Here is a 24,000-nt window from a genome sequence, read left to right as displayed (position 1 = left end):
GGACATCCTACAAAGATCACTGTCATAGTCCTCACCCACACTTCTAACCATGGACACTATAAGAATTGCAATGTGGACTGAATGGCAGCTGATACATACACACACAAACTCTCCCTCTATTGCATTTTATCACATTATGCTGCTAATGAGAAGGACTGCCCCAAACAAAATTTTGTTGTTAGTCATTAATTGATAATAACGGATGTTATCCTACTTGGTCATGTTTCAACCTTTCCTAAAATTATTTTTTCTTCAAGGCTTCTTTTAGATGGTAAACGCTTTTTTCATTCATTATTTGTAAGCAGAGTCAAAGCATAAAATGAGTGGGACTCAATTCACAAAACTCTTAACAGATCTGGATTATTGTTATCAGCCCATGTAACTGACAAACTATGCCATCTTATTGGCTGATATTGGTATATAATAAACACTGATTTAATCTTGTATAACGGCAGATGTTGAAATCGAAATTGTAGCATCAACCATTTCTTTCAAATTTATGTTCTAGTACTCTGAGCAGCACAAATTCTGTGCCATGAGAGCACCATTGTACTGAAGTGAATTAATGGTGATTAATGCAAATTACAATGCATCTCACCAGAACTATCCAGGTGGACGTAAACACAAAAAGAAACATAAGCCAAAATTAAAAAGACTGAAGTGACCTTTTTATGATCAAGGAATGTTGACAACAAATTTGATTTGCTAAAACATAACATTTTACATTTACCTAATTTCACAGCCAGAGACATTTTACAACTCTTGTCTTGAAAAGAGTAGAAAATAACTTATTTCTTTTTCACATCTAAAAACTTTCAGTTAAAGTAGTAAACATTGGTACATACCAGAAACTGCTTTAGTTGAATAGCTCCACCACTGTCATCCTTGGCTTACTTTGCAGTTTCATTAAACGATCTGAAAACAAATAGAACAAACAAATTCAAGGAACCATCACTGACCATTGCTTAAAGATTTATTGGAGAAACAGACTCTTATCAAAACATATTACTAAATTATTCATTTTGCAGAAACTTCTGGTATAAAAATGTTCACTCTGGCAAATATCAACTAAAAATCTCCCTTTATTGTTAAAGGTATGGGGTCAACCTGTTTCCCATTAATGTGGAAGTTTGCAGATTAATCTATCTGCTAGATGTTTTTTTTACGTCACTTTCAAATTTTCACACTGCTTAGGTCAGCATGTATTTTGTGGACCATTACTCAAAAGCAAATTCATCGTCTTAGTAAACATCGGCCCTGTGCAGCTCCAGTATGCAGATCAGCAATCCTTAATTTAAACTAAACAAAACCAAATTCATCAACTCTGTCTTTAATACTCAGACTTGCTTTTATTATACATGTGCATGACCAAGACAGGCCAAATCATATTTACTCTATGAGTCTTAAAGCCTCATTATGAGCATCTGACAAAATCTCAGCAGTCCTTTTTTCGGCACTATACACATTTGCCAGTAGAATAATTTAACTAATTTTCAATCCCAAAATATAAGATTACATACAAATATCTGAGTTTAGACTTTGTGAAAATGTTTCCTTCTTTTTCTTCATCTATCATTGTTTAACACAGAAAAAGTGAAAGTGTAACATCCTTTTCAACAAGCCTGCACGTCCTGTAGAAATTACAGTACAATGGCCTGTTTGAGAGATTGACAAGGACCAAAGGGGATTCTGACAGATACACCACATTCACCTCAACTTGTTTATATCACTATTGCTTTCACTGTTTCATTGAGGGACATCACGCCTTGCTTTCAAAAGATCTCATACAGATGTGACAGTCTGATCCAACTGCTATTAATACATTTAACCTGCCTTTTCCAGAGTAGTTACATCTGAAGGCAACAACGCAGGATAACGTTAATATTAGGTACTGACGTTATGAACTGCATCGGAAAATGCAATAACAGCCGGATACCGAATTAACATCACTACACCTCCAAATCATTAATGTCTCCGAAAGAATCTAATTAAACGGATTTGTGTAAAAATAAGATCACAGTGTCGAAATGACTCAGGCAGCAGTCTGCGCAGTTAATGTGAGCCGAGCCTCGCTAACGTTAGCAAAGTTAAAAGCTAGTTGTGTGACGTTAGCTCGGTCGGCTAGCAGTTTGGGCTAACGTTTGTTACTTCGTGTCTCATTCCACTCCGACGGAAAACCTTCATAGCTCACCAAAAGTCGCACACGCATCCTGTCACACATTAAAACACTCACCGAATTTTCTCGAGGGATACGAGCAGTCACTGAAGGGGGACTCGGCTCTGACTTGAAGTTGTACAGAGGCGCACATACCCTCACACAGTGTACATGAGTGAGTGACTGAGTGAGTTAAGTGTGTGTGTGTGTATGTGAGCGAGAGACTGCTTGCGGGTTTCGCGCGAGGCTAGCTTGCTAGCAGTGAGAGGTCCGCACAATGCTCATCTGTGGAATCATGGCTAAATTAAAAATGGCGGTTTACACAGCAGAATATTCGTACTTTACCCTCAGATTGACACCCATTTTGAGGCCTCTTGTCACACTATTGACGAGAATCCTCGATAGTACACATTAAGGAGGGAAAACGTATGGCACACATTTGCTAAAACCCATGTCGGGAGTCTGGAATAAGTCTTTCTGCTTACCTCGAATGCGTGTTATATCTGCTTCTCCATCTTGCACTGGCGACTGGTAGGGCAGTTGGGATCTCGCGAGAGTACCTGCAGCTGCGCTTGCCCAGGGCACTCCCTTGTACTTGTAGAAAAACAATGCCATTGGACTTCTACCCTGTTCACTGGTACTTCCAGCCGTGCACCCGAAAGCTCACAACAGAAATCTCCAAGCTTTGTGAAAAATATATTTTAATTCAGTTTAATATGAAAGTGTATTCAAACTCACTGACAATTATGAAATAAAGATTGCACATTTTGATAACAAATGCATTTAACCAGTTTAACTGGTATTGAAAATAGCGCAATGGAAATAATGCTTAATTTGTATGGGTTGGAAAATAACATTACAGTAATTTGGCCAAAAAAAAAAAAAAAACCCTGAGAAAAACAGTCACTAGTTATCATTTGAACATAATGTCTCAAGTGGCTTATTACTATCTTGTAACTACCATAAAGCTTGAAATCATAATCTTTCATTTGATACAAAAAAAATCATTAGGTGTAGATGTGTTTAATACAACAGAATATTCTGTTGTGACTTTCCAATATAAATCATTTACAAGGAGCTCTAGACTTAAAAGTGAACTGAAAACCATTCATTTGGGCCACAAATCAAAATTTTTGGTGATTTGGTGTTCCTCAAAAAGAGCCAATGAAAAATGGAATTTTGCTCAAGGTCTGTTTTATCTTTTCCAGATCGTATCTAAACACGTCATGTTTAAAAACACACAGTACACACCAACACAAGGGTGAATATTAACAATAATTCCTGTAGAATTAAATGGATGAAATTTAACTAGGGCATTTTTCCCAACACAGTTCCATTATAGTAACAAGACAACATGACAAACTAAGCATGACAATTACTGCATACAAATATAAAAAAGAACTATTTAAGATATTTTCCAAATACAGCAATGTATCATGTACATGTTAAGAAAATTTTAATTTTTTTAAGCTATAAAAGAACTTAAATTACAACATATATTTACATATGAATTAATACCCAGCACTTTCTCAAATTTTCTTATGTTTTTGCGCAGTTTAATCTACATTTCTGAAAACACTTTATAACTAGTACATTCTGTGGAAAGAAAACATGCCTCTACATCTGGCCCAGGAAGGCGGCCAACTCCTGGGACATGCATGATGGCAACCTGCAGGAAACTAGTCTCTGCACACCATAATTTTTCAGTTTTTCCAATGTAGCTATATACATTACAATTATTACAAATATTTACAATAACAACCTAAACTGTAAAAAATTCTAACAAAGCCATGGGTAAAACTTTTGTACAAGTAATCAGAGGTTGGAAGTAATAAAAGTGGGGAGGATAAGATGGTAAAAACAAACTTGGGTAGCAAATCCTTGCCCTGTAAATAAATATGATCACAATAAATACAATTGTTGGTCTTAGCATCAGTTGAGACCTTTCTACTTTATGTGTACAGCTACAGTGTGCAGAGGAAAATTGGTGATGCAAATATGACCGTGTGCAACCGAATATTTTGCAGATTGTGTGAAAGATTAACATGCTTTAATCGACCTTGACCCAAGATTTTAAAAGCTAAGATTTCAACAAAAATAAAAATTGAATACAAAGTTTCAACTGCATAACTGTATCTGTGAGTATGTCTTATTCTTTTATGATATTTGGGGGTATACAGACATTAAACATGAGCTGACTAAAATTGTGTTGTTTTTCCTTTCGTTTAAAAAAAATATGATGAACAGGTCAATTCATTTAGATGAATACTATTACTAAAAATAACAAAAAAGATTTGAAGAAAAGTAACAGGTTGTCTTTTTTTTTACTTTATGGTAATTGCTTAAATCATTCTCCACCTGTCATTTCAAATTGGTTTTTATAATCACCATCCAAATTTGGTCACTTAAATATTATTTACCACATCAGGTGTTCATCTAAAACATTACAGTGAATTGTTTAAAGTCACGGATGGGCCTCTGAAAATACCTGTAGGCAGTTATAGATAAGTGGAGTGCCAAAAAAAGCCTGCTCATTAGCCGGGCTGAATACGTTGTGCAGGACAGGTTATAGTGAGGTTCGATATGAGGTGAAAACAGTAAACAAATTTACCTAGAGTACAAAATATAGATTACTATCTCTATTTATTTCAGACCTACGCTCAACAAAATCAATTTTCTTCATTTCCATTTATGTTTCCAACCACCTTCCCGACAACTCTCACAAGAGAAGTTTGCCATTGCGGTGAATTTTCAGAATTTTTCCAAGTCTCTGTTTTGCAGTTGCAAGTCCTTTCTTTGGACGTTTCCCTAGATTAACACGGAGAAGGAGATACATCAGAAAATATTCTATCAAAGAAATATGCACTTTTGCTGTCAATGTTTTATGTTTATGCATACCTTGACCAAGTCCTGTTGTGCCTTGACTGGCTAAACCTGCAGGGGATGCGCCAGTGTGAGAGCTGCTGTTCTGCGGAGACAGGGAAGGTCGACGGGAAGTGAGGAATACACCAGGGGCCATGGCACCGCTACCTCTGGGGCCTCCTGGGCCAAAAGGTCCTGGTCCTGCTGTATATTCATGGTCCAAAAGACTAGCAGAGTAGTAATCCATCCTCCTTTCTGGGCTGAAGTCTGCTGCTGAATCTGGAGCAGGTGGTGGGGAAGGTGGGGCTGGCTCAGTTTGTACAGGGGGTGGAGTGACTACTGGAGCAGGAGGACGCTGCTTTTTAGTGTACTTCCTTTTAGCAGGCTTTTGCTGTTCCTGAACCATAAAAAAAAAAAAGAAAAAGAAGAAGGTAATTATTGTTATTTAGTGAAAGATGCTTCCACTGGGATTGTCAAAATTGGGATTGTCACTAGGACATAGGTTTCAAGGGTAATTCGAGTCTGCTTCTTGTTGTTTTTTGTCTATGATAGAGAAAGCCTACTATATCAAGAACCCAATATAGCAATCAATTTCTCTGGACTGCTGTACTTGCCAGTTTCTCACAGTAGTACATTACCGCAAAGCATCTTGTAAGGTAAAGCTTTGTGTTTGTACAATAAATATTCAGAGGAAAGTTGCTGTGCTCTTGTGCTCAATTATGTTGGACAGACCTTAATGCGCTCTAAATTGGCCTTTATAGTAGCTTCTTCACACACTATTCTAAGACGAACATACTTTTTCTTCCCAACTCACTTGTTGTGCTAGTTTGGCAGCAGCAGCGGCAAGGCCAGTTTCTACAGATGCAACTCTTGCTCCTTCCCTGGCCGGTCGATCCTGTTTGGGAAGGGTGGGCATCACTCTGGCTATAAATGAAAAAGAAATTTTATCCACTTTTAGAAGCTTAAAATCAAATTTGATTCATCTTGCTGCATTGTCTAAACCACATACCTTTTGGACTCCAAGGAGTGTCATCCCAGTTTTTCTTGCGCTTCATCTTAGCCTTGTTAACATGGTCTTCCTCATCAGACTCCAAGGATGGGTAAACTTGAAAATGGGATTAACATAATTACTCCCCAGACTGATCAATAAAACCCATAAACTTAATAAGCATAAGTCACTGAATGTCTTGCTCACCATAGTCTGAATCCTTAAAACAGGTTCCCAAAGTCTCTTGCTCATCTGCACTGTCCTCATCACTAAAATGACGAGCTGGCCTTTTAATTGGTCGTTTCCCAGGCCGCTGGATGATAGGTTTCTTATCAGGATTCCCTGTCTTTTTGACCCCTCCAGTCACCCAAACAGCCTTGCCACCTTTTTCTTTCACCACTCCTAATCCTTCTGTCAGGCCTCCAGAGATAGATAAAGGAGATGAAGAGGAAGAAGACGAGGATGAGGAAGGAGGGTTGGCCATTGAGAGCATCCCCTGAATGGCATCACGAGTACTGGGAGAAGCTGGGGCTTCCTCACTGAGAAAAGGACAGAGTTGAGCAATCACTGCATAATAATCCCCGAAATAATATCAAACAGAGAAAAACGAAACTACACTTATGACAATTATTAACACTTCTAAGCTCATTGGACTCATTATGCTGTAAGATATTTATACACACTTTGGTACAAAAATATTGAAAAATACACACAACTGACTCTTCCTAAATTTTTAGTACCAAATTAATCAAATAATAATTGAAACACTGGTAATCAATTAAATCTAACCTAAGTGTTGCAGAATCCAAGCCAGCCACTTGCTTACTGGCCTTCAATAAGTCTAGAATGCCTCCTGCACCACCCTTCACTCCATGAGCAGCCAGTGCCTCTTCATCTGTGGTGTAATCCTCCTGGAGCCAAAATATTTCCATTAATTCCATTAATACTATTTAACCAAAGCTAACTCATAATGTAATCATTATAATAACTAAGAAATCCTTATTGGTGACACCCTAATGATCTCACCTCAATGTCAAAGTCTACCTCCCCAGGCTCTCTGATGCGATTGGGGTCAGAACATGGTTTGGCTCTTGGAAGCTTCCTAGGAAGACCTGAAAGCATGTTTTCACACAGTGAGGCTGCAGTGGCAAATATGTTTTGACACCATACTATGAAATTATATTAGTTACAACATTTAACCAACAGGTAAAGAAATCTAATCTACTTTGTAGACGCTGGAAAACAAAATTACATTAATCTAGTAGTTCTCATACTGAAAGAAATTCATAAAACCATTGAAGTTAAATTCTAACCACTTAGTTTCTTTTTTTTGCTGGGTCCTGCAGTTTTGCGTCGTGGTGGGGGAGTCTCATCAATCTGCAGCTCATCCTCGGACTCCAAGTCAGAAAGACTGGATCCTCCCATGGCAAGATGTTTGCAGTTTCCAGTACTTCCTCCACCATTACTGCTGCCATCCTTTTTACTACGGCAAGAGAAAACACAAGTATTGACTTTGGCAAGAATTTGAGATGACCAAAATAATAACACTGAAAATAAGCTGCTAAGCTTACCCTTGGATTTTTCCATTGGTCAACACAAGTTTCAGCTTGCTTTTATTTAGCTTCCCCTCAAACTCTTCTAATGGCAGCTCCAACTGCAAAGAGGATAAATTGTAATCAAATTTAAAAAAGAAACTTAACGACACAAAACTAGCTAGATAAGCATTCACAATGTAATCATAAACCCAGTACCTTATTCTTGTTTTTGGTCTTGCCAGGTTGAAATTTCTTGAGTGTGTGTTTGGTATGGATCTCAATGAGGTCCAGCTCCCCTGCCTCTGCCTTATGTAGCCCTTTTTGACTCTTCTTCTTGGATATGGGGGGTCCAAGAGCCCCAAGCACTTCTTTAGGCTTGGGTCCTTTCTTTTTTCCAGGGGGTCGTCCTGAATTCTGAGAAGTGGTCAAGGGAGTTTTAGAGAGTGGCGATCCTGGAAACTGAGGCCCAGTGCGACCAATGTTTTGCTGGAAGATGTCCTGTCAATAGAAAGTATTGATGAGTGCAGGTAAAAAAAAACCCAAACAATAAAATTATATATATGCACACACTTAGCTAAAGCCATACACTAAATTTCAGTAATCTATTTTTTTTTTACCTCAACCAGACGAATCTCCTTAGCCAGGTCCTTCACTAGTGTCTGAGTATTGATGGTTTCTGGAATTTCCACTTCATGCTCTGCTAAAGCCTGGGGGTACAGAGGTAGGTGTCAGTTATCTCAGACAATACAATTCAAAGTTACATTTTACTGGCCAAAGGTTGAAAACAGGGATACAACTTTGTTATTGTTAAACATTAGGGTTAGTCAAGTGGACTTAATGCAAGTTTATTTATGAAACAGTGTGGCAGTTCTAGTGACTAAATGAACAACAATTTAGTCTATACTAAATTGTTCAGGTCACATGTTTACAGAAGCTTATAACACTATCATTGCTAAATGAGGTTACCCACTTCTTAATTGTAGAAGACCGCTACTATCAATGAACATTGAAACTACAATATTCAATCTTTTTCTGCCTAAATTAAGAAAAGGTAAATATATCTGTGGCATGTATGTCTGTAGTTATAATAGGTGCATTGAAAATGATTAAACCAGAGGGAACATGTGAATAGAATAGGTTTTTTTAAAACCTTGTGGATACGAATGAAACAGGGAAGTGCAAGCACGAATTGTGGGCTTAAATGTTTCTTAAATATCTTGTACCAGTTGGGTAAAGGACAAAAGTATTTCAAGATCACAGTTGGTTATGGAAGGAAAAAGAAAAAAGAAAAAAGAAAAAAAAAAGAAATCAATCAAAAACAAATGGCCAACAGAGGAAAGAATGCTATACAAATAGGTAAAGCAATAAAATATGATTTTACCCACCTCTTTGCGGGTCCAGGTGCGGAAGGCATTGTTCAGGGCCTTAGCTCCATGTACCAGGTAAGTGGCAGGGTGCCTGCGATTTTCTCTCAAGCCTGTGAGAAAAATAGCACAATATTAATAATGTCACAATTATAAATCAAAGCCTAGAGCCCACCAATTACTTTTCATTAGGCTATAACTTGAATATTATGGAATTCATCAAAATCCCTCACCTCTGAATGTATCAAGAAGATGCTTTCCAACATACCAGCACACAGTCTCAAAGTTGGGAAATCTGAACAAGTCTGCGGTACTTAATCTCTTCTCTATTTCATATGCTCTTAAAAAAAAAAAAAAAAAAAAAAAAAAAAAAGAGAGAGAAAAGTCAGACTTAACTCCATTATTAAACTTTTAACTTCATTAACTTTGTACTGTAGGGGTGTAACGATACGTGTATTTGTGCTGGACTGTTTGGTTGATTATGTATGTCCCAAACATGCCATAAATATTACCACACTAAAACAAAACGGTAGAAAATTGTAGAAAATGTCTACATTGAAGAACTAAGCATCTCAGTAAAATTTGTTTCAGCTTGAATAGTAAAGCTAAAAAGTTTTCTTATTTAATTGAACAGTTTGAATATGATGTTGAAAATGCTTACGGTATTTTCTAGCTTCCGCACTTTAATTGATCTTTATTTTATTACTTATTTTCATTTTCCTACCAAGATCCAGACATGTTTTTGTTTTATAAACATCCTTCATTCATGGACATGTGTTAAAAGTTTTCACTTTTATTTTTCGAATTTGACCACTCTTTTTTTTTCCTACTGTACAGTTATAACTAAATAACAAGTGGCTCCATTTATTATAGCCAAGAATTACTACTCCAAGGAAATGTAAGCGAGGGGCCATAATAACTTGCTGCAATGGAATTAGGCAAATTCCGGCAGAGTCTGGAATGTGTGGGCGATATCTCTAGAGAGGCAAATGTCCATCTCCCAAGTAGCCAGGATGTGCCAACGATCAGATAAGATAACATGAACAGTCTTGAAGAAGCTTACCGGAGCTGCATGTCAATGTTGAGACTATGCAAGAAGTTTCCTCCAAAGGCCAGGCAGTCCACCGGAGTCAAGACAGCATGAATCCATCCTGGATAACCAACAAATCACAAAGGAATTAATCTGTTTGATCCAATTATGTCTGACTATTGCACCTCTGTTAGAACTTTTTTTCTGTAACTGAATAAACCAGTTGAGTTATTTCAGTCTACCTGTTGGTATGAATAAAGTATTTCCTTGTTTGACGGAGCACTTGTAACACATGTCAACCTGGTCTCCAAAGAACATCTCGTTCTGGTTAGATGAAGAACTCCACCTTTCAAAAAGTGCCAGGTTGGCTGGGGTGGGGGAAATCAGGTAGAAGATTTTCTCACCCTAAACACACACATTGAAAGTTACATCTCTTAAAAACAATAACATTATATATTTTTTTATTTTATTGAAAAAATATAATCTCTCACCCTCAGGACATGGTACCATACTGATGTGCCTCCAAAGTCAATGTGGAAGTCTGTGTAACTATCCTTCACTCCCATTAGGCAGTATTTCTGCACATTAGGGCGTTCAAACACAGACTCTTCTGGCCAGAGGTTTTCAACCCATGACAGTTTTCTCACAATCTTTGGAGTTTCCACCAAGTTTGAGAGCCTAAAACAAGTCCACCACTTGTCTTTAAATATCACATCTGTAACAACGCAACTTCATTTTGAAAGTGCTAATTTATTTTTTTAATGAATTTGAAAATAACAAGACATTTGATCATAATGACAAATTTAACTGACGGTGAAGTGAATGGCTTTGCGTACCTGGTCTCAGAGAACTCCAGGCTGATGACATTGAGCACTCGGTCTCTGTTGGGACTGTTGTAGTATTCCACAAAGTCTCCTAAACGCATCTTCAAGTCACATTGTCGGGATACGTCAATCACGTCGATCTCTTTGTCCGCACCTGCAGAAAAAAAAAAATTGCAATTTGAGAAAAGTGAAAATGACTTCCTGCTTTACCAACACAAAGATCAAAATTGAATTCTCACTATATACACATACCTATTTAAGAACTATATGTTTTTTGTATCTAAATGTAGTGCTGAATGCATCAAAGCTTTACCGATGTAGTGTTCTACATCACTGACGCTGAATGATGACGGAGGAAGCGTCATGCCTAGTCCATCCCGCCTCAACACCATCACAGGAACACTAAATGAATGTTCTTCAAGAAACTCCACTGTCAGCTGGGCCCCAGACGGCTTTAGCAAAACTTCATCCGCACTGTCATAGATATGATTCCAGAAGAATGCACAACACAGAATGTTTAGCAGTTATGATATAATAAGGCATAAGTTCTCCAGCCAACCAACCAACACAAAAAGAATATGGATGATGCAAATAACTGCTTTTATGATTGTACAAATAGTATCGCTTGTTCATGCGTAAGTTTTAGTTCTTGATGTGTACGCTACAAGAACACCATTTTATCTTAAAACTGATTGACATTCACATTTCTTTCTATTTTTCTCTTTGCAGCAAGGCAGGAGACACTTACCTTGGAAATGTGCGGCTCCGTAGCTCTCTGACAAATTGTGGACTACCAGTCTTAACAGGCCGACAGGGATCTCTTCCTCCCGCAGCACTACTATCCATCTGCTTGTTACCTCCACGTCGTTTGCGCACTGAGAAAAGGAGGGAAAGCAAACAAAGGGCAATAAACGCATTATGTACTTACATAAACCAGTAAGAACAGCATAACTTCAGAGAAACATACGTAGGAGTTGTAACTTACTGACAGATGGCCCATGGGTGACCTGACAGTTGGGACAGTGATATAGGTCAATTTCAGCAGCTTTGTCCTCTTCTACACCAACACAGCTACACACACACAAAAAAGAAAACACTATTATGAACAAATCTAATTCCATGACAGACTCTTCCTGAATTTTAGCATTAAATAAGTAAAATAATAATTCACTGGTGGTGAAGGAAATCTAAATATTTGCAGAACAGCTAAATTAATTCTGGTAGGTCCCATGCATGGGGCACGATGCAGTTAAGATCGTAGGTATAATTACATCGAATCAATATGGAGCATTTATAACAATGTTGAAAATTACCTACCTTCCATGGAACCAGTCTTGACAAATGTCACACTCGATCATGAAGCGTGTCACATCATATGGCAGGCGACACAAACAGTATACTGGTACTGATGCCATATTGCAGTCTGTTTGTGTATGTGTGAACTAACCAATAAACCTTTCTTCGTGAAAAGATCTCTAATTCAGGTGTATGTGGACCATTCAAACAAGAGGCCCTATTCCAGATATAGAAATGGTAAAGTTAACATCTAACAAATTTGCAGATCTGACTTCACTTCCAGATTTCTCTTGATGTCCACAAGACGTCACCAGGACACCTGCTGGAAAATCCAAACAAGGAACTTCTTATTTGTTGACCACAAGCCGCGAATATATTTTATAAACTCATTTGTGTACAGGATGAACACTTCACACTGTGTAAATATAAATGTGCTGCTAAACCCTAAGCTGCAAGCTCACTCAACCATGTAGATAGCGGTTACCGTATGATAAAGTCTATAAGTAACAAACTTTCTCATATTATGTGCATTTTAAGGAAATTGATTCCTATTTTATATGCTCGGTAGATTTTAACCAAGAATAACATCGTTTCTTCTTGTCTTTCAATAGTAGCCGGCTGGCAGCTTGTAGCGTTAGCTAGCTGTTTGTAAACATGCTGTTAGCCATGTTAGCCAACATTGTAGCTGCCTAAAGCATTTGCTCAGATGTTAACTAAAACTTATTCAGGGCAAAAGTTTGTGCAATTCATTTAGCGCTCAATCTCAAAACAAATATCACTTCAACCAGAAACAAACGAGTAATTCCAAACGTCGTTTGTGAGCTTAATCGATACTTGGAGCTGGCAACTCACCGCGGCAGGGCCGAGCATTCAAGAGCCGTTGTAATCCCTACGCCAGGCCGGGGTCAGCTGCGGCCTTATTATGCAACGTAAATTATTAACAATTTTGTTCAACACATTTTTTTTGTTTATCAACTCTGTTTTGACCAGTATGTAGGCTAGTACCAGAAGGTCCCACTGGACCAGAAAACTACGACCTGTACGATCTCAATAACTAAACTAACGGCGTATTAACTGCATCAGCGCCATTTCAAAGGCAGCAGCGTCAGACCGTTGTTCGTCACTGTCCGCGCTTCAAAGAACAATAAAGTTGCCGTCAAGTTACATAAAAAAAAAAAAAAAAAAAAAAAGAAAGAAAGAAAAAAGAAAATCAAACCTAAAGAGATTGTTTTTTTATTCAATGTATTTAACGTTAACAAACCAATTTAAGTAAGGTTTAAAGTCAATTATCCCTGTGATGTATATGAGCTTTTATTTAATTTGAATTGGTCGTTTGCCATGTTACAGGGTAGTGTATTAAAATGCATTTTTGAGAACAATTAAATGTTAGTTTATTTAAGCTTCAATAAAAATTTAAGCTGTAGAAAGTAAGAAAAAGATGTGAAGTAGAAAAAAGATGTGTAGGAGAGGAAGGAAGGAAGCTCACTGCACTGAGGTTGCAATGTCACCCTCTTCTTTTCCAGGTCTAGGTCAACAAAGACATATTTGTATGTATTATTTTTCTTTTTTATTCAATTTGAGTTAAATCTGCAGATTCATTGTCTGTCTATGTACAATGCAAAGTTTGGAAGCACATTTCTTTTCATTTCCTATGTCTAAATATTGTTTAAATATTTAGGCTACGAACCGGAAAACGCCCCCTCAACCCACAAACTCCTCTGAGGAATAAATCATTAACTTGACAGGAAAAATGTAATTCAATCAATTTCACTTTTCTATTGCATTCTTTCTGAGAAAGGTTGACTTTACCATTGGCTATTACTGAATTAAGTCATATGAGGTTCATTGTACATACAAAAGCTACATACGGTAAAAAAAAACAAGTGGCTTCTTGGCCTTCACGTCTGTCTTGTGTTGGTGTTACATTTGCACTTTAGGTCGATGGGGCTTGAAAACAATGCACAATGTCATGATTTGATGTTTAACATCATTTATTTTGATTAGTTACAAAACATAAATAAAATCAACAGTTGAATTAGTTACAATTTACAGAGGCTAAATCACCAGCAACATAACTTGTTTTTTCTAGGTTTCTTTGCCCAAATGTCATCTTGTTATTGGTTCTCAGTCATGCCATTTGGGACTCCCCTGGTTTTTGTTGCTATAATTTATACGTTTGTTATACATTTCTGCAGTCCACCAACCCATGTCATTTATTATCCAGGATTTCATAGTTTAAAACCGAAATAAGATGTCAAAAATAACCAAAATGTAATTGAATTTAATCTTAAATTACTCTGTCCTCTCAGGACTTAGAGAGGTATATCAAGGAGAGGGAGTCCCATGTAAACAGGGATGAAAACCAGTGTTTTCTCGTTTCAAATAACCATAGATTAATAATGATGAGAACACAATTTTACAATTTTTATAACCTAATTTCAAAATACAAAAATAATCTTTATCTTTTAGATAACATTTTGGTAACACTTCATGGACAAAGCCAGCTCCACATCATGAGTCATGATTGTTTAGCTGTAGCTTGCGGTCAACATGTTAGTATCAGACATAACAGCACAGTGTCTCACCTTCACTAATAATCAACTACAGCTCTGTGAAAATGTGGGTTGTTTTGAAAAGCAACTGATACAGAAAACCATTATCATACTAGATTATGCAATTGCAGTTTCTGAACAACCATATCCTTTAAAACAAACTAGCCCTCAATGTCCATTCACATTTAAATTAATTAAACTCACATTTAGCAGTCTCAACAACTTGCACAATCTCCTGTTTTTCTGTGGCACACCATCCCTCTATCATTAATAAAACAGAAATGCTGTGTTGACTACAAGCTATTTATTATGCCAAAAAATGATTACCGACTGACCATCAATGGTCGAATGTGTGTATGGCTAAGTGCACTGATAACCCAATGAAATGTAATATATCTGCTGCTGATATATTACTCTCTGTATATCTGCATTTATAAAGGAAGTGAGTTTAGGAATGGAGGAATGGAACATTTTTGACTTGACTAAACCTTTTGTAATGTGCATTAAGCATAACTATGGCCCACATTTCAACTTGTGACTGATGTCATCACACTGGGAGTCTTTTGTTGAAGACTAAATAGTTCACAATTGAAATAAAGAAATTGTACATAACCAAACAAAGTTGACCACTAGGCAAATGAGGATCCCACTACAGAGTTGGACATCAAACTAAGCTCTCACTTTGATTCTTGAAGAAACAGAACCCAAGACATAGGCAAAATAAACATTTTTTAGCTGGTTACAGTGACACTTTAGAGGCTGCTTTGCGGGTTCAGGCAGTTTAAAATGCCATAAATGCCATGGGACTATCACAAAGTTATCTCACACAGAAAAAAAATGTACACTCACACACACAAAAAATGCGGTAATTTAAAAGGCATTGTGGGAATAATCCATACAGTCTCCCCAGTTTATAATTACTTGGCAGTTTTATTTCTTTTTTGTTCTCCTTCTCAGCACGACACTATATTTTGATATAGGGAGCTCAAACTGAAAACACAAACGTAAAATGTGAAAGCATCTCGTACTGAACGCAAATGTTTGATAAATTATCTCAGTGGGCTGCAAACACTTTGCACTCAGGCAAAGTTGGTCACAAGTTCATGCAGTCTCGGGCTGAGTGTACCCAGGTAGCCATTGAACATGGACATATTTCACTTTGCCACCATATTGAATATGAATCTGATTTATATAACGTCACCTATAGTAATTCCGACTGATTCTTGATTACAAAAATAAAATAATACAAATTTAGCACATGCTTTATGGGGCACGACACAGCAATATTGTTGCTCTGTTGTGGTGTATAGATAATCTTACCATGCTCTGCCGTGTGACATGCTGCTGTTTACTTTTTCTTTTCATTACCCATTAAAATGCCTTGTGTTGTAGGCCTGTAGTTTTAAAAGATCATGTAAAGTTCATGAAAAAAAGCTGTATGCGTTCGTTTTTTTCATCAATATGCTTCTACAAAAATATTTTATGTCTTGCCGACAGCTTAATACAATACATGCTGATCAATTTAGATGACCATTACTAATTGCACTTTTAAAACTGATAGTCCTTTCACTGTGAGTATTGACAAATTCAACAAAAAGTGCCAACACACAGTCTAACAAATTGTCCTTCTTGTCTCTGCTTAGGGTGAGTTCAGGTTGAGCTGAGTTGGTTTGAAAACAAAACCATGAATGTCAATTTGTGTCAAAGGACATTAGGGATATGTACTTGGATAATGCAACACTCACGCACATTCACACTCATACATTAAAGAGTTTTTACACCTCAACACCCAAACATATCATGATTCATAAAGCCCATCCGCTGTGTGTCCATATTACCTTCTGTATTTTACATAAAAATCTATCATCTCTCACATTCACTCTCCATCTCGTACACAAGTACACTGGAATCCATATATTTATTGCATTCACAACCCTCTCAAGCATACATGATACTAACACTCTGAATGAAATTGCTTTCCATCCTTATCAACTTAGTATTTCCATCCGTTGCACCTTCATATTAACCTCACACTTCACCTTGGTTTCATTTCTGTCCCAGAGGAAGAGTTGAGGTGGGGCTTGTTGGGTGAATTTTGGCACTGGAAGGTAGAGCAGCAGTAGAGCAAGAGGAGGAGCAGGTGGAGCAGGAGGAGGAGCAGGAGCAAAATGTCCCCCCAGTAGCAGCAGTACTATCTGTGGGTGCAGTGGTGTCACTGCCGGGCAGCTGAGACGAGGCCGTGGACACTGGAGATGTCGGCATTTGGGAAGGTAGCAGTGGTTGGCTTTGAAGTGGCGAATGGGGCAGCTGGGTAATGGGCTGTGTTTGTGGTAGTGACTGAGACTGTATGGGAGTTTGCATCCGGGGCTGGGGTATCTGCTGATAGGCCATCTGCTGGAGGGGTAGAGACTGCTGAAGATGTAAACTTTGCTGTTTCTGTGGCACCTGAGCTATGTGCGTCTGTGGTGTGGGTCCTGGAGAGGGCAGGATGGTCAGACTTCCTCCACCTGTATATTGGGAAGGGGCTGCCACAGAGAGGCTGGCAGGGGTCGGGGATGCCTGCGGGTTAAGCTGTGCCACTGGAAACCAACCTGGTGGCGCCACCTGTATGAAAGAAATACTGAGGGAATATCACAGTAGCAAGGTAATACTTTGGAATTGTTTGGTTTTCACAGAATTGTATAAAAAACACAAAAGAGAGTACAAGTGTACAACCTGAACACATTAATTACTCTCATCTACCTTATTTTTAGAAGCACAATGCCGCTCGCATACTATTGACAACAGTCAGTTATCTTAGGTAACAACATAGACTGAGGAGGAAAACAAGTGCAAAGCAGCAAGTTGCAGTTTGACAAGGTTGCGATCCAGATAAAATGGCATAAAATAGGTTTCCTTTGGACAGAGCCATGGTAATTGTTTTGCCTGATTCTAGCCTTTAGCTTATGCTGAGCTAAGGAGTGAATGGTTGTGGATTTATTTTACACAGACGTGTGAATGGTTCTCACTTATTTGTGGAAAAGAAAGCTTTGAATGCAAAGTTAGAGGCTGGATACATAAAATAGTTTGTATTCGTACCTCAGCCGGTTGGCTCCAACCTCCCAACTCCTGCACTTGCTGAATTTGTTTGATCTGATTCAGTGAAGGCTTGGGCGGAGCAGGGCCCAACGTCTCCTTTGTCCAATTATCAACAAGTTTGTGCAGTTCATCGGTAAATGTGCTTTTTCTCAGAGGACTGTGATCTGTGAAAAAACATTCGGCTCATTCTTCATCACTGTCTGTCAGTGAACAGGTTGTCTCAATTTATCAGTGCAATGGCAAACAGTACCTCTTTTAGCAGGCAGTGATGGGCATTGCTCTGTGTTGTAGTATACGGGCAGTCTAGTCTGTTCACCCCCTGAGAAACTACTTGACTGCTGAATCCCTAGATGAGAGATGCAAAAAAGTCATTACAGTGACAGCTTGCCCGAAAAAAGCAACTACATAGAGAGAATTAATGAATTAATTATTAAATTTGTTTTATTTATTTTTTACCAGAAAGGCTAACTCCGTTGTTATCCATATGAGAGTGAGGCCTCGGCCGCAGTTTGATTTTGGCTGGCCGTGGCCTGCGAGGAGAGAGGACAGGAGGCGCTGTGGGAAGCGGAGGAGTTCGGGAAAGGCAGACAGGCAGACTCTGTCTTTGGTCTTTGAGGGAGCGAAGCTGCCTGTACAATTCCTGCAGCTCTCTGTTCTGCTGGGCCTGAAGTGATACCACCTCTTTGATGTGCCTGTAAAGGAAAACAGTGAAAATATAAGTTGTACTATGTAGCCAATAAACACCAATAAATGAAGACACAAAACAGAAAAAAATTCATAAATGAGGAAATAAATACCTTGTAAATTCAAACGTCTGTCAAATGTCTCTCCCTGTTTACTTACTTTTCTCTGAGCTTGTGTAGCTCTCTTCTCAGGTCTTCATCCTCCAACTCACTCTCATTATCATCATCACTGCTGCCTGGAGGTGAGTGGTTGTGTCCATGAGCTCGTGATAGATGGGCCATTGCTGGGGTCCTCTTACTTTCATCTTTTTCCCCTTCCTTCACTCGAGATCTCCTCCTCTCTCTCTCGAAATGAGGAGACACCGGGGAGCTGCCAGTCTGTCCATCCTCTTTTTTCATCTCTGCCTGGGTTACAGAGAACCGTCCCACTTTCCTTTGAGTGCTACCATGGCCTGATGGGGCATCCTTTGGGGGAGAGGTCTGGGGGACTGGAGTCACCTGGCGGCAGAGAATGTGGTCAACGTTAGCTGCTTGTTCAGACTTATCTGAAGGCGAGGATGAAATTTGTACTATTTTTTTCTACCTGGAATCGTCCTTTGCGTGACTGAGGTGGATTTAGAGGCATCGACTCCTTTTCTTCTTGAACTGCCTGACTGCTGGAACGACCATCTAATGAAGTGACAGGGATGAAAAACAAAAGGGGAAACAAGGGCCCAGAGACAGAAACAGAGGTGCACAGGTAAGGACCACATAAAAGACAAGGCAATACACACAAAAACAACACAAAGAAAATGTACACGACAGAGACATACAGATGCACACAGACAGACGTGAGGCACAAACACAAAGGCACAGTGTTAAAAATCTCATCTCAAAAAACTAACCAATGCCACACATCATCAACTTTGTGAATTACATGGTTTGCATCCAGTTTAGAGAATATGTAAACTTATGATGGGTTCAATGGGATACATATGTCCAAGTTAAAACAATAAACATAAAAATACATTTAGATTTCTGAGATGCAAAATCATGCTTAAGAGAAATTTGTTATGGGTGTGTGGGAAGGAGTGGTAAATGCTTGTTCAATTAAAAAATTAGAACAAATAATTAAGTAAAGGAAACATTGAAAAATGGCAAGTCAATGTGTAAAATAGTGTATCCCCACCGACCCACTCTGTCATTCTCACTGGCTCACCATTATCCCATTCATATACCAGACAACAAAGCCCAATATCAAATTTGAGATGTCAGATAGTGATATTGTTCAGTGTGTTTGATATTTGGGATTAATACATTAGCAAAGTGTCAACATGGATAATCACTGCATAATTTAAAATCAGCATAAAATATGCAGCCTGAAATTGGTGTTACTTACAGATAACGATCCATTATTAGTCACTTGTGTGAAACATATTTGCTCATGCATGTGCACAAAAGGCCTAAACTAATGTGACACATGACACATATAAACACAAATACATGCAAGATGACCAGAATACTTGAACAATGTGATAAAGCTAAGCTATATGAAGAGCTGACCAATTTACAACAGAACCTGAAGAACTTGGAAGTCCTCAGTTATGTGTATTATACGTTCCAGAAATGATAACTTTAACTATAATGTGAATATTCAGAGAGATAATGCAAATTAAAGTAATCTCCATAAATTAATTTGCTACGACTACAACATATAGTTGAGTCCTGGGGACCAAAGCCATATTTTCTGAGCTGCATATACATATGGTGAATGACAAGTGATTGCACAATAGCTTAGCAACTTAGCATCTATCTTATCTGCATTATGACATGAGTTGAATGGTTCTTGGTACACTGAATGAGCAGGTGGATGGTGAGGAGGTGAAGTTGTTGCTGCTGGCAGTGCCTGAGGAATTGGGTGAGGTTGGGGGTGGGGATCATATGAAGGGATATGTCCTGGGCACAGTCACAGCTGGGCTTTGCAACAGAGCTCATCTGCACTGCGATGGGCATCAGATTTGTGAAGCAAACCTCTTCCTATAAAGTGTCACTTCCCACCCTCCTCTACTCTCCACTGCTCTCGCCCCTGGGTGAGTAACCCATGCAAAAAGAAAGGTTACCAAGAAAATGAGATTTAGTAAAAAGGAATTCACAAACAGATAAAATAAATTGAAAACAACAATGAATGTAGAGATGTCAACACTGACATGACATGGGGATTACCATTATGCAAAACGGAATTATATTAGGCTTAAACATCCATTAACATTAACAATTAATCATTCTGTTATTTTACTATGTTAAAACTAGTGCTAGAAATTAGATTTAGGTCCATGCCCCAACATCTCATTCTCTCTCTCTCTCTCTCTCTCTCTCTCTCTCGCGCGCGCTCTCTCTCTCACTTGCTCGCTCCCTAAGAGGACGCTACCTTGCTGGACTCTGGGTTTCTTGAACAAGCTGGCGGAGTGGCGCAGTTTGCACGCCCAGTTTTTGAATTTGCGAGTCCAGGATTTCTTGCTAACAGGATTTCTGATACTAGGACATGTCAGGTTTAGGCCAAAATATCCACCTCCTGCATTGTGATGCTGCTGTCCTTGCCGGAGGGGGATCGGATGCTGATTGGGGGACCACGACACGTCTCCAGTGGTACTGGTGTCAGAGTGTGGGGGTACAGCCTAGAACAGTCAAGACAGTTAAGAGTGGCTGCACAGACTGGAGACATTCAAAATGGAGAGACACTCAAACAATGCATAACATGTCACAGACAGCTGAAAAAGAAGGACCAAGTGGACCACATTTACAAAGTGAAATATAATACAGTAAAATCATGTAAATTCACTTCAATGAAAGATAAAAATTGATTGGTATTGACTCACAAGAATGGTTGGTTCTCCTGGCACTGGTGGCCGCTTGGGCCCAGCAGAGTCATCCTGACTGGGCGGAGGGGCAGAGTTAGGTGGGTCTGATGAGACAGAGGTGGAAGGGAGTGATGGGCCGGGCTGCTGCTCCACTGGACCCAGCTGTGCAGAGCTGGGCACTTCGGAGGAAGCGTCCTCTTGCCCTCCATCCCGCTCTGGGTCAGGGGAGGTGGAGGAGGAACGGGATGAGGTGGAAGAGGTGGTGGAGGACGAGGAGTGGGGGGAAGTATCTGAGGAAGATGCAGGTGGGGGGAAAGACAAGTGGTGAAGTGACTGTGGCTCAGATGACTCCTCTCCTCCTGCTGATGTAGAGGCAGCTGAAGTGGGAGCAGAGGCAGCTCCTCCAGCCGATGCAGCCCCACTGCTGTACTCCTGATACAACAGGTTCCTCAGCTTTTCATCCAACGTCTTCATCCGGTTGTCTACAAATTCAATTTTGGGGGGGCCTTCGCTGTCTGACTCTGCCACAGAGGAAGGTTGAGCAGGGGATGGGGTCATTGTGTGAGAGAGGGTGGGTAAGGAGGATTCTGCTGTGCCCAGGTGGAGAGGAGGAAGAGAAGAATCAGAAGAAGGGTGAAAGGGGGCAGAGTAGCTGCCTGTGTCCTCTGTGACACTTGTCTCTCCTGTTGACACCTCTGACTCTGACATTTGCAAAGAAGACTGCTTCTGCAATGAAATATGCTGTTGTCTTTGGGGTGTGTCCACGGTTTTGACAACCTCTTGCGACTGCTCAGTGTGTTGGAGCTGTTTCTGTGACTGTATCTGTTGTTGTGACAGCTCAGCAGGGGGTTGTGTTTGTTGTGGAATTTGTTGCTGTGGCACAGGACTAACATTTAACTGTGCCTGTTGTTGAAGAAACTGTTGACTAATTGACATTGGCAACGTTTGGCTTTGGTCTGATTTTAAAGCCACAGCACCCATTAACAGCTGCTGTTGCTGCTGCTGTAGCTGCACTATTTGCTGTTGCTGTAATTGCATTGCCTGCTGTAGGTTTACTTGTTGCTGCTGTTGATGATCTATATGAGCCTGCTGTTGTGGCACTACAGCAGATAGTGGTGCTGTAACCTGCTGTGGTATTTGTTGTGATTGCGGTTGCTGCAGCAACTGTTGGGTGTACTGTGTTGTTTCTGTTGTTTGCTGCTGAAGGATGGGTTGTTGGGTCTGCTGTAAGGGCATTGCTGGCAGGAACTGCTGCTGAAGCCCAGGCTGTTTTAACACTTCTGTAGCACTTGGCTGAGGCAGCACCTGAACCTCAGTCAGCTGTTGTTGAAGTGGTATTTGTTTCAGTAACATTTGCTGTTGCTGTAACTGCTGGACAGACTGCTGCAGAGTTTGTTGCAGCTGGATTTGTTCCTGGTACACTTGATGCTGCTGTTGTGGTGCTGTCTGCTGTATCTGCTGTGCCTGCTGCTCTAGCTGCATTGCCTGCAGTTGCTGTTGGGTTGTTGGTACCTGGGGCTGTAACGCAGGCTGCAGCTGTGGTTGCAGTTGTGGTGGAGCTGCTTTGGCCACCTGGGTAAGGGTCTTCTGCTGCTCCATGGCAATTTGACTTGCGGCTGCAGCAGTCAGGGGCGGTGAATTAAAAGAGGTTGAGGACTGCTCTGCCACAGACACACATGAACCTGGGCCACTTACAGCTGTATCCCCAATACTTTGACCTGAAGTGGAGCAACCACTTGTTCCAGGAGAAGTGAAACTATCAGGAATATTGGTGGTGGATGTGGGAGATACAACAGCAGGGACGGTGGACATGTTGGGGAGGTTAGGAACAGCAGTCAGTGCTATGGAGGAAGGAGCACCAGAAATTAAGTCGGACGAAGCTGAAACCAGGACTGGGAGTTCATGACCAGCTGAAGCAGCTGCAGGGGCAGAGGCTTCGAGGGTAGAGGCTGGTGCAGAGATGCTTTCAGAGGCAGTGGTGTGAGAGGCATGGGCAGCAGTGGCTGGGCAAGACATGGAGGCAGGGGCTGAGGCAGTAGAGACTGCAGGACAGGTGGTAGAAAGGGTGGGACAGGAGGGGGGGGGTATTTCAGTCAAGGACTCCAGATTCTGGGATCCTTCACTTTCTATAGCCACAGAGAGGAACACACGATTAGTTTCTTTTGCGCTGGTTCAGTCATGTTAATAAGCCACGGCGTTAAAGTTAAGCTGGGCAAAGCTCACCTTTCTCTCGCTGAGGAGACTGAGGAATCCTTGTTTCTGTGGTCGGTGGTGGTGTGCCTGCTCCCTGATTGGAAAGAGAATCTCTATGGCGGATCGTCTGGTTGATGAAAAAGCGCCAACGTCCCACTGGGGAGGAATGAGGCACTGTGTCTGCTGGGAAATCACGAGTTAGTTCACTAGTTATCACAGACGTTTCTCATACTGGCTAGCTTTTCTGCAAAAGAAAATAAAAAAGAAAAAATTACCAGTTGTGCTAGTAGGAGTGCTCACAAATAGTTGGTCAGTCGAGCCAGTCTACCAAAGAAATACAAATTGCAATTCATTAATTAATATTATCAATATTATTATTGTTCAATCGAAACAGAGGAGTAATTCAGGGGAGAAGTTGATAGATGTAAATCTATATACCTGTAAATGGGTTTGAAGAATTTCATGGGCTTTCTTAACTATTGCTCGAAGCTCGTCAACAAATTTCTCCTTCTCCATATCAAGGACAAAGTCCTCCTCAACCTAGAAATACATTGCAACCGAACAATAACATTCAAGACATGGAATGGTACTTCCCCAACAACC

The 24,000-nt window shown here is 39.9% G+C and overlaps 3 protein-coding genes across 13 annotated transcripts in view; all 3 read right to left on the bottom strand.

The window, feature by feature from the left end:
* huwe1 (HECT, UBA and WWE domain containing E3 ubiquitin protein ligase 1) overlaps positions 1 to 2,694 on the bottom strand; it is a 36,694-nt gene extending 34,000 nt beyond the window's left edge. For 8 of the 9 annotated variants that reach the window (XM_029505589.1, XM_029505597.1, XM_029505593.1 and 5 more), the window contains exons 1-2: positions 2,641 to 2,694; positions 846 to 915 (exon numbers count right to left, since the gene is read on the bottom strand). The gene's annotated coding sequence lies outside the window, so the exon portion shown is untranslated. Of the gene's footprint in view, positions 1 to 845; positions 916 to 2,233; positions 2,253 to 2,640 lie in introns of those variants that run through there. The other variant, XM_029505590.1, reaches the window with a different exon arrangement.
* A 1,709-nt stretch (positions 2,695 to 4,403) lies between these two features.
* Positions 4,404 to 13,164, bottom strand: phf8 (PHD finger protein 8). 2 transcript variants are annotated; one of them, XM_029507074.1, is made up of 22 exons: positions 12,907 to 13,164; positions 12,076 to 12,376; positions 11,744 to 11,829; positions 11,507 to 11,633; positions 11,072 to 11,232; positions 10,771 to 10,912; positions 10,426 to 10,612; positions 10,177 to 10,339; positions 9,968 to 10,055; positions 9,138 to 9,244; positions 8,926 to 9,017; positions 8,158 to 8,247; positions 7,757 to 8,038; positions 7,577 to 7,659; positions 7,319 to 7,488; positions 7,032 to 7,117; positions 6,795 to 6,916; positions 6,213 to 6,544; positions 6,027 to 6,122; positions 5,832 to 5,941; positions 5,054 to 5,414; positions 4,404 to 4,963 (listed from the first exon to the last, which is right to left on the bottom strand). In XM_029507074.1, exons 2-22 carry the CDS (start codon positions 12,171 to 12,173, stop codon positions 4,875 to 4,877), a joined length of 3,072 nt encoding a protein of 1,023 aa, XP_029362934.1. In that variant the 5' UTR covers positions 12,174 to 12,376; positions 12,907 to 13,164; the 3' UTR covers positions 4,404 to 4,874. The 2 variants fall into 2 exon arrangements, with proteins under 2 accessions (XP_029362934.1, XP_029362935.1); XM_029507075.1 differs by having other exon boundaries at positions 12,076 to 12,373.
* An 869-nt stretch (positions 13,165 to 14,033) lies between these two features.
* The window catches only part of wnk3 (WNK lysine deficient protein kinase 3), a 33,143-nt gene continuing 23,176 nt past the window's right edge, over positions 14,034 to 24,000 (bottom strand). The window contains exons 15-25 of one of the 2 annotated variants that reach the window (XM_029507369.1): positions 23,836 to 23,937; positions 23,673 to 23,721; positions 23,428 to 23,580; positions 21,223 to 23,330; positions 20,775 to 21,021; positions 18,951 to 19,036; positions 18,528 to 18,865; positions 18,141 to 18,376; positions 17,935 to 18,030; positions 17,685 to 17,848; positions 14,034 to 17,210 (exon numbers count right to left, since the gene is read on the bottom strand). In XM_029507369.1, the coding sequence (XP_029363229.1) occupies positions 16,653 to 17,210; positions 17,685 to 17,848; positions 17,935 to 18,030; positions 18,141 to 18,376; positions 18,528 to 18,865; positions 18,951 to 19,036; positions 20,775 to 21,021; positions 21,223 to 23,330; positions 23,428 to 23,580; positions 23,673 to 23,721; positions 23,836 to 23,937 (4,137 nt within the window). In that variant the 3' untranslated portion in view covers positions 14,034 to 16,652. The remainder of the gene's footprint in view (positions 17,211 to 17,684; positions 17,849 to 17,934; positions 18,031 to 18,140; positions 18,377 to 18,527; positions 18,866 to 18,950; positions 19,037 to 20,774; positions 21,022 to 21,222; positions 23,331 to 23,427; positions 23,581 to 23,672; positions 23,722 to 23,835; positions 23,938 to 24,000) is intronic. The other variant, XM_029507370.1, reaches the window with a different exon arrangement.

Source organism: Echeneis naucrates, chromosome 7 (assembly GCF_900963305.1).
Source record: "Echeneis naucrates chromosome 7, fEcheNa1.1, whole genome shotgun sequence".
Classification (NCBI taxonomy): Eukaryota; Metazoa; Chordata; class Actinopteri; order Carangiformes; family Echeneidae; genus Echeneis; species Echeneis naucrates.
The sequence above is the reverse complement of the archived record's forward strand: the minus strand, read 5'-3'. Positions and strand labels throughout refer to the sequence as shown.

Bases quoted from the DNA above. Each gene is read 5' to 3' on its own strand.
- phf8 (XM_029507074.1), bottom strand. From the start codon at position 12,173: ATGGCATCAGTACCAGTATACTGTTTGTGTCGCCTGCCATATGATGTG. The intron at 11,830-12,075 runs GTAGGTAATTTT...GTGTGTGTGTAG, and splicing joins CAAGACTGGTTCCATGGAAG to CTGTGTTGGTGTAGAAGAGG. The intron at 5,415-5,831 runs GTGAGTTGGGAA...TTTATGGTTCAG, and splicing joins CTGCCAAACTAGCACAACAA to GAACAGCAAAAGCCTGCTAA.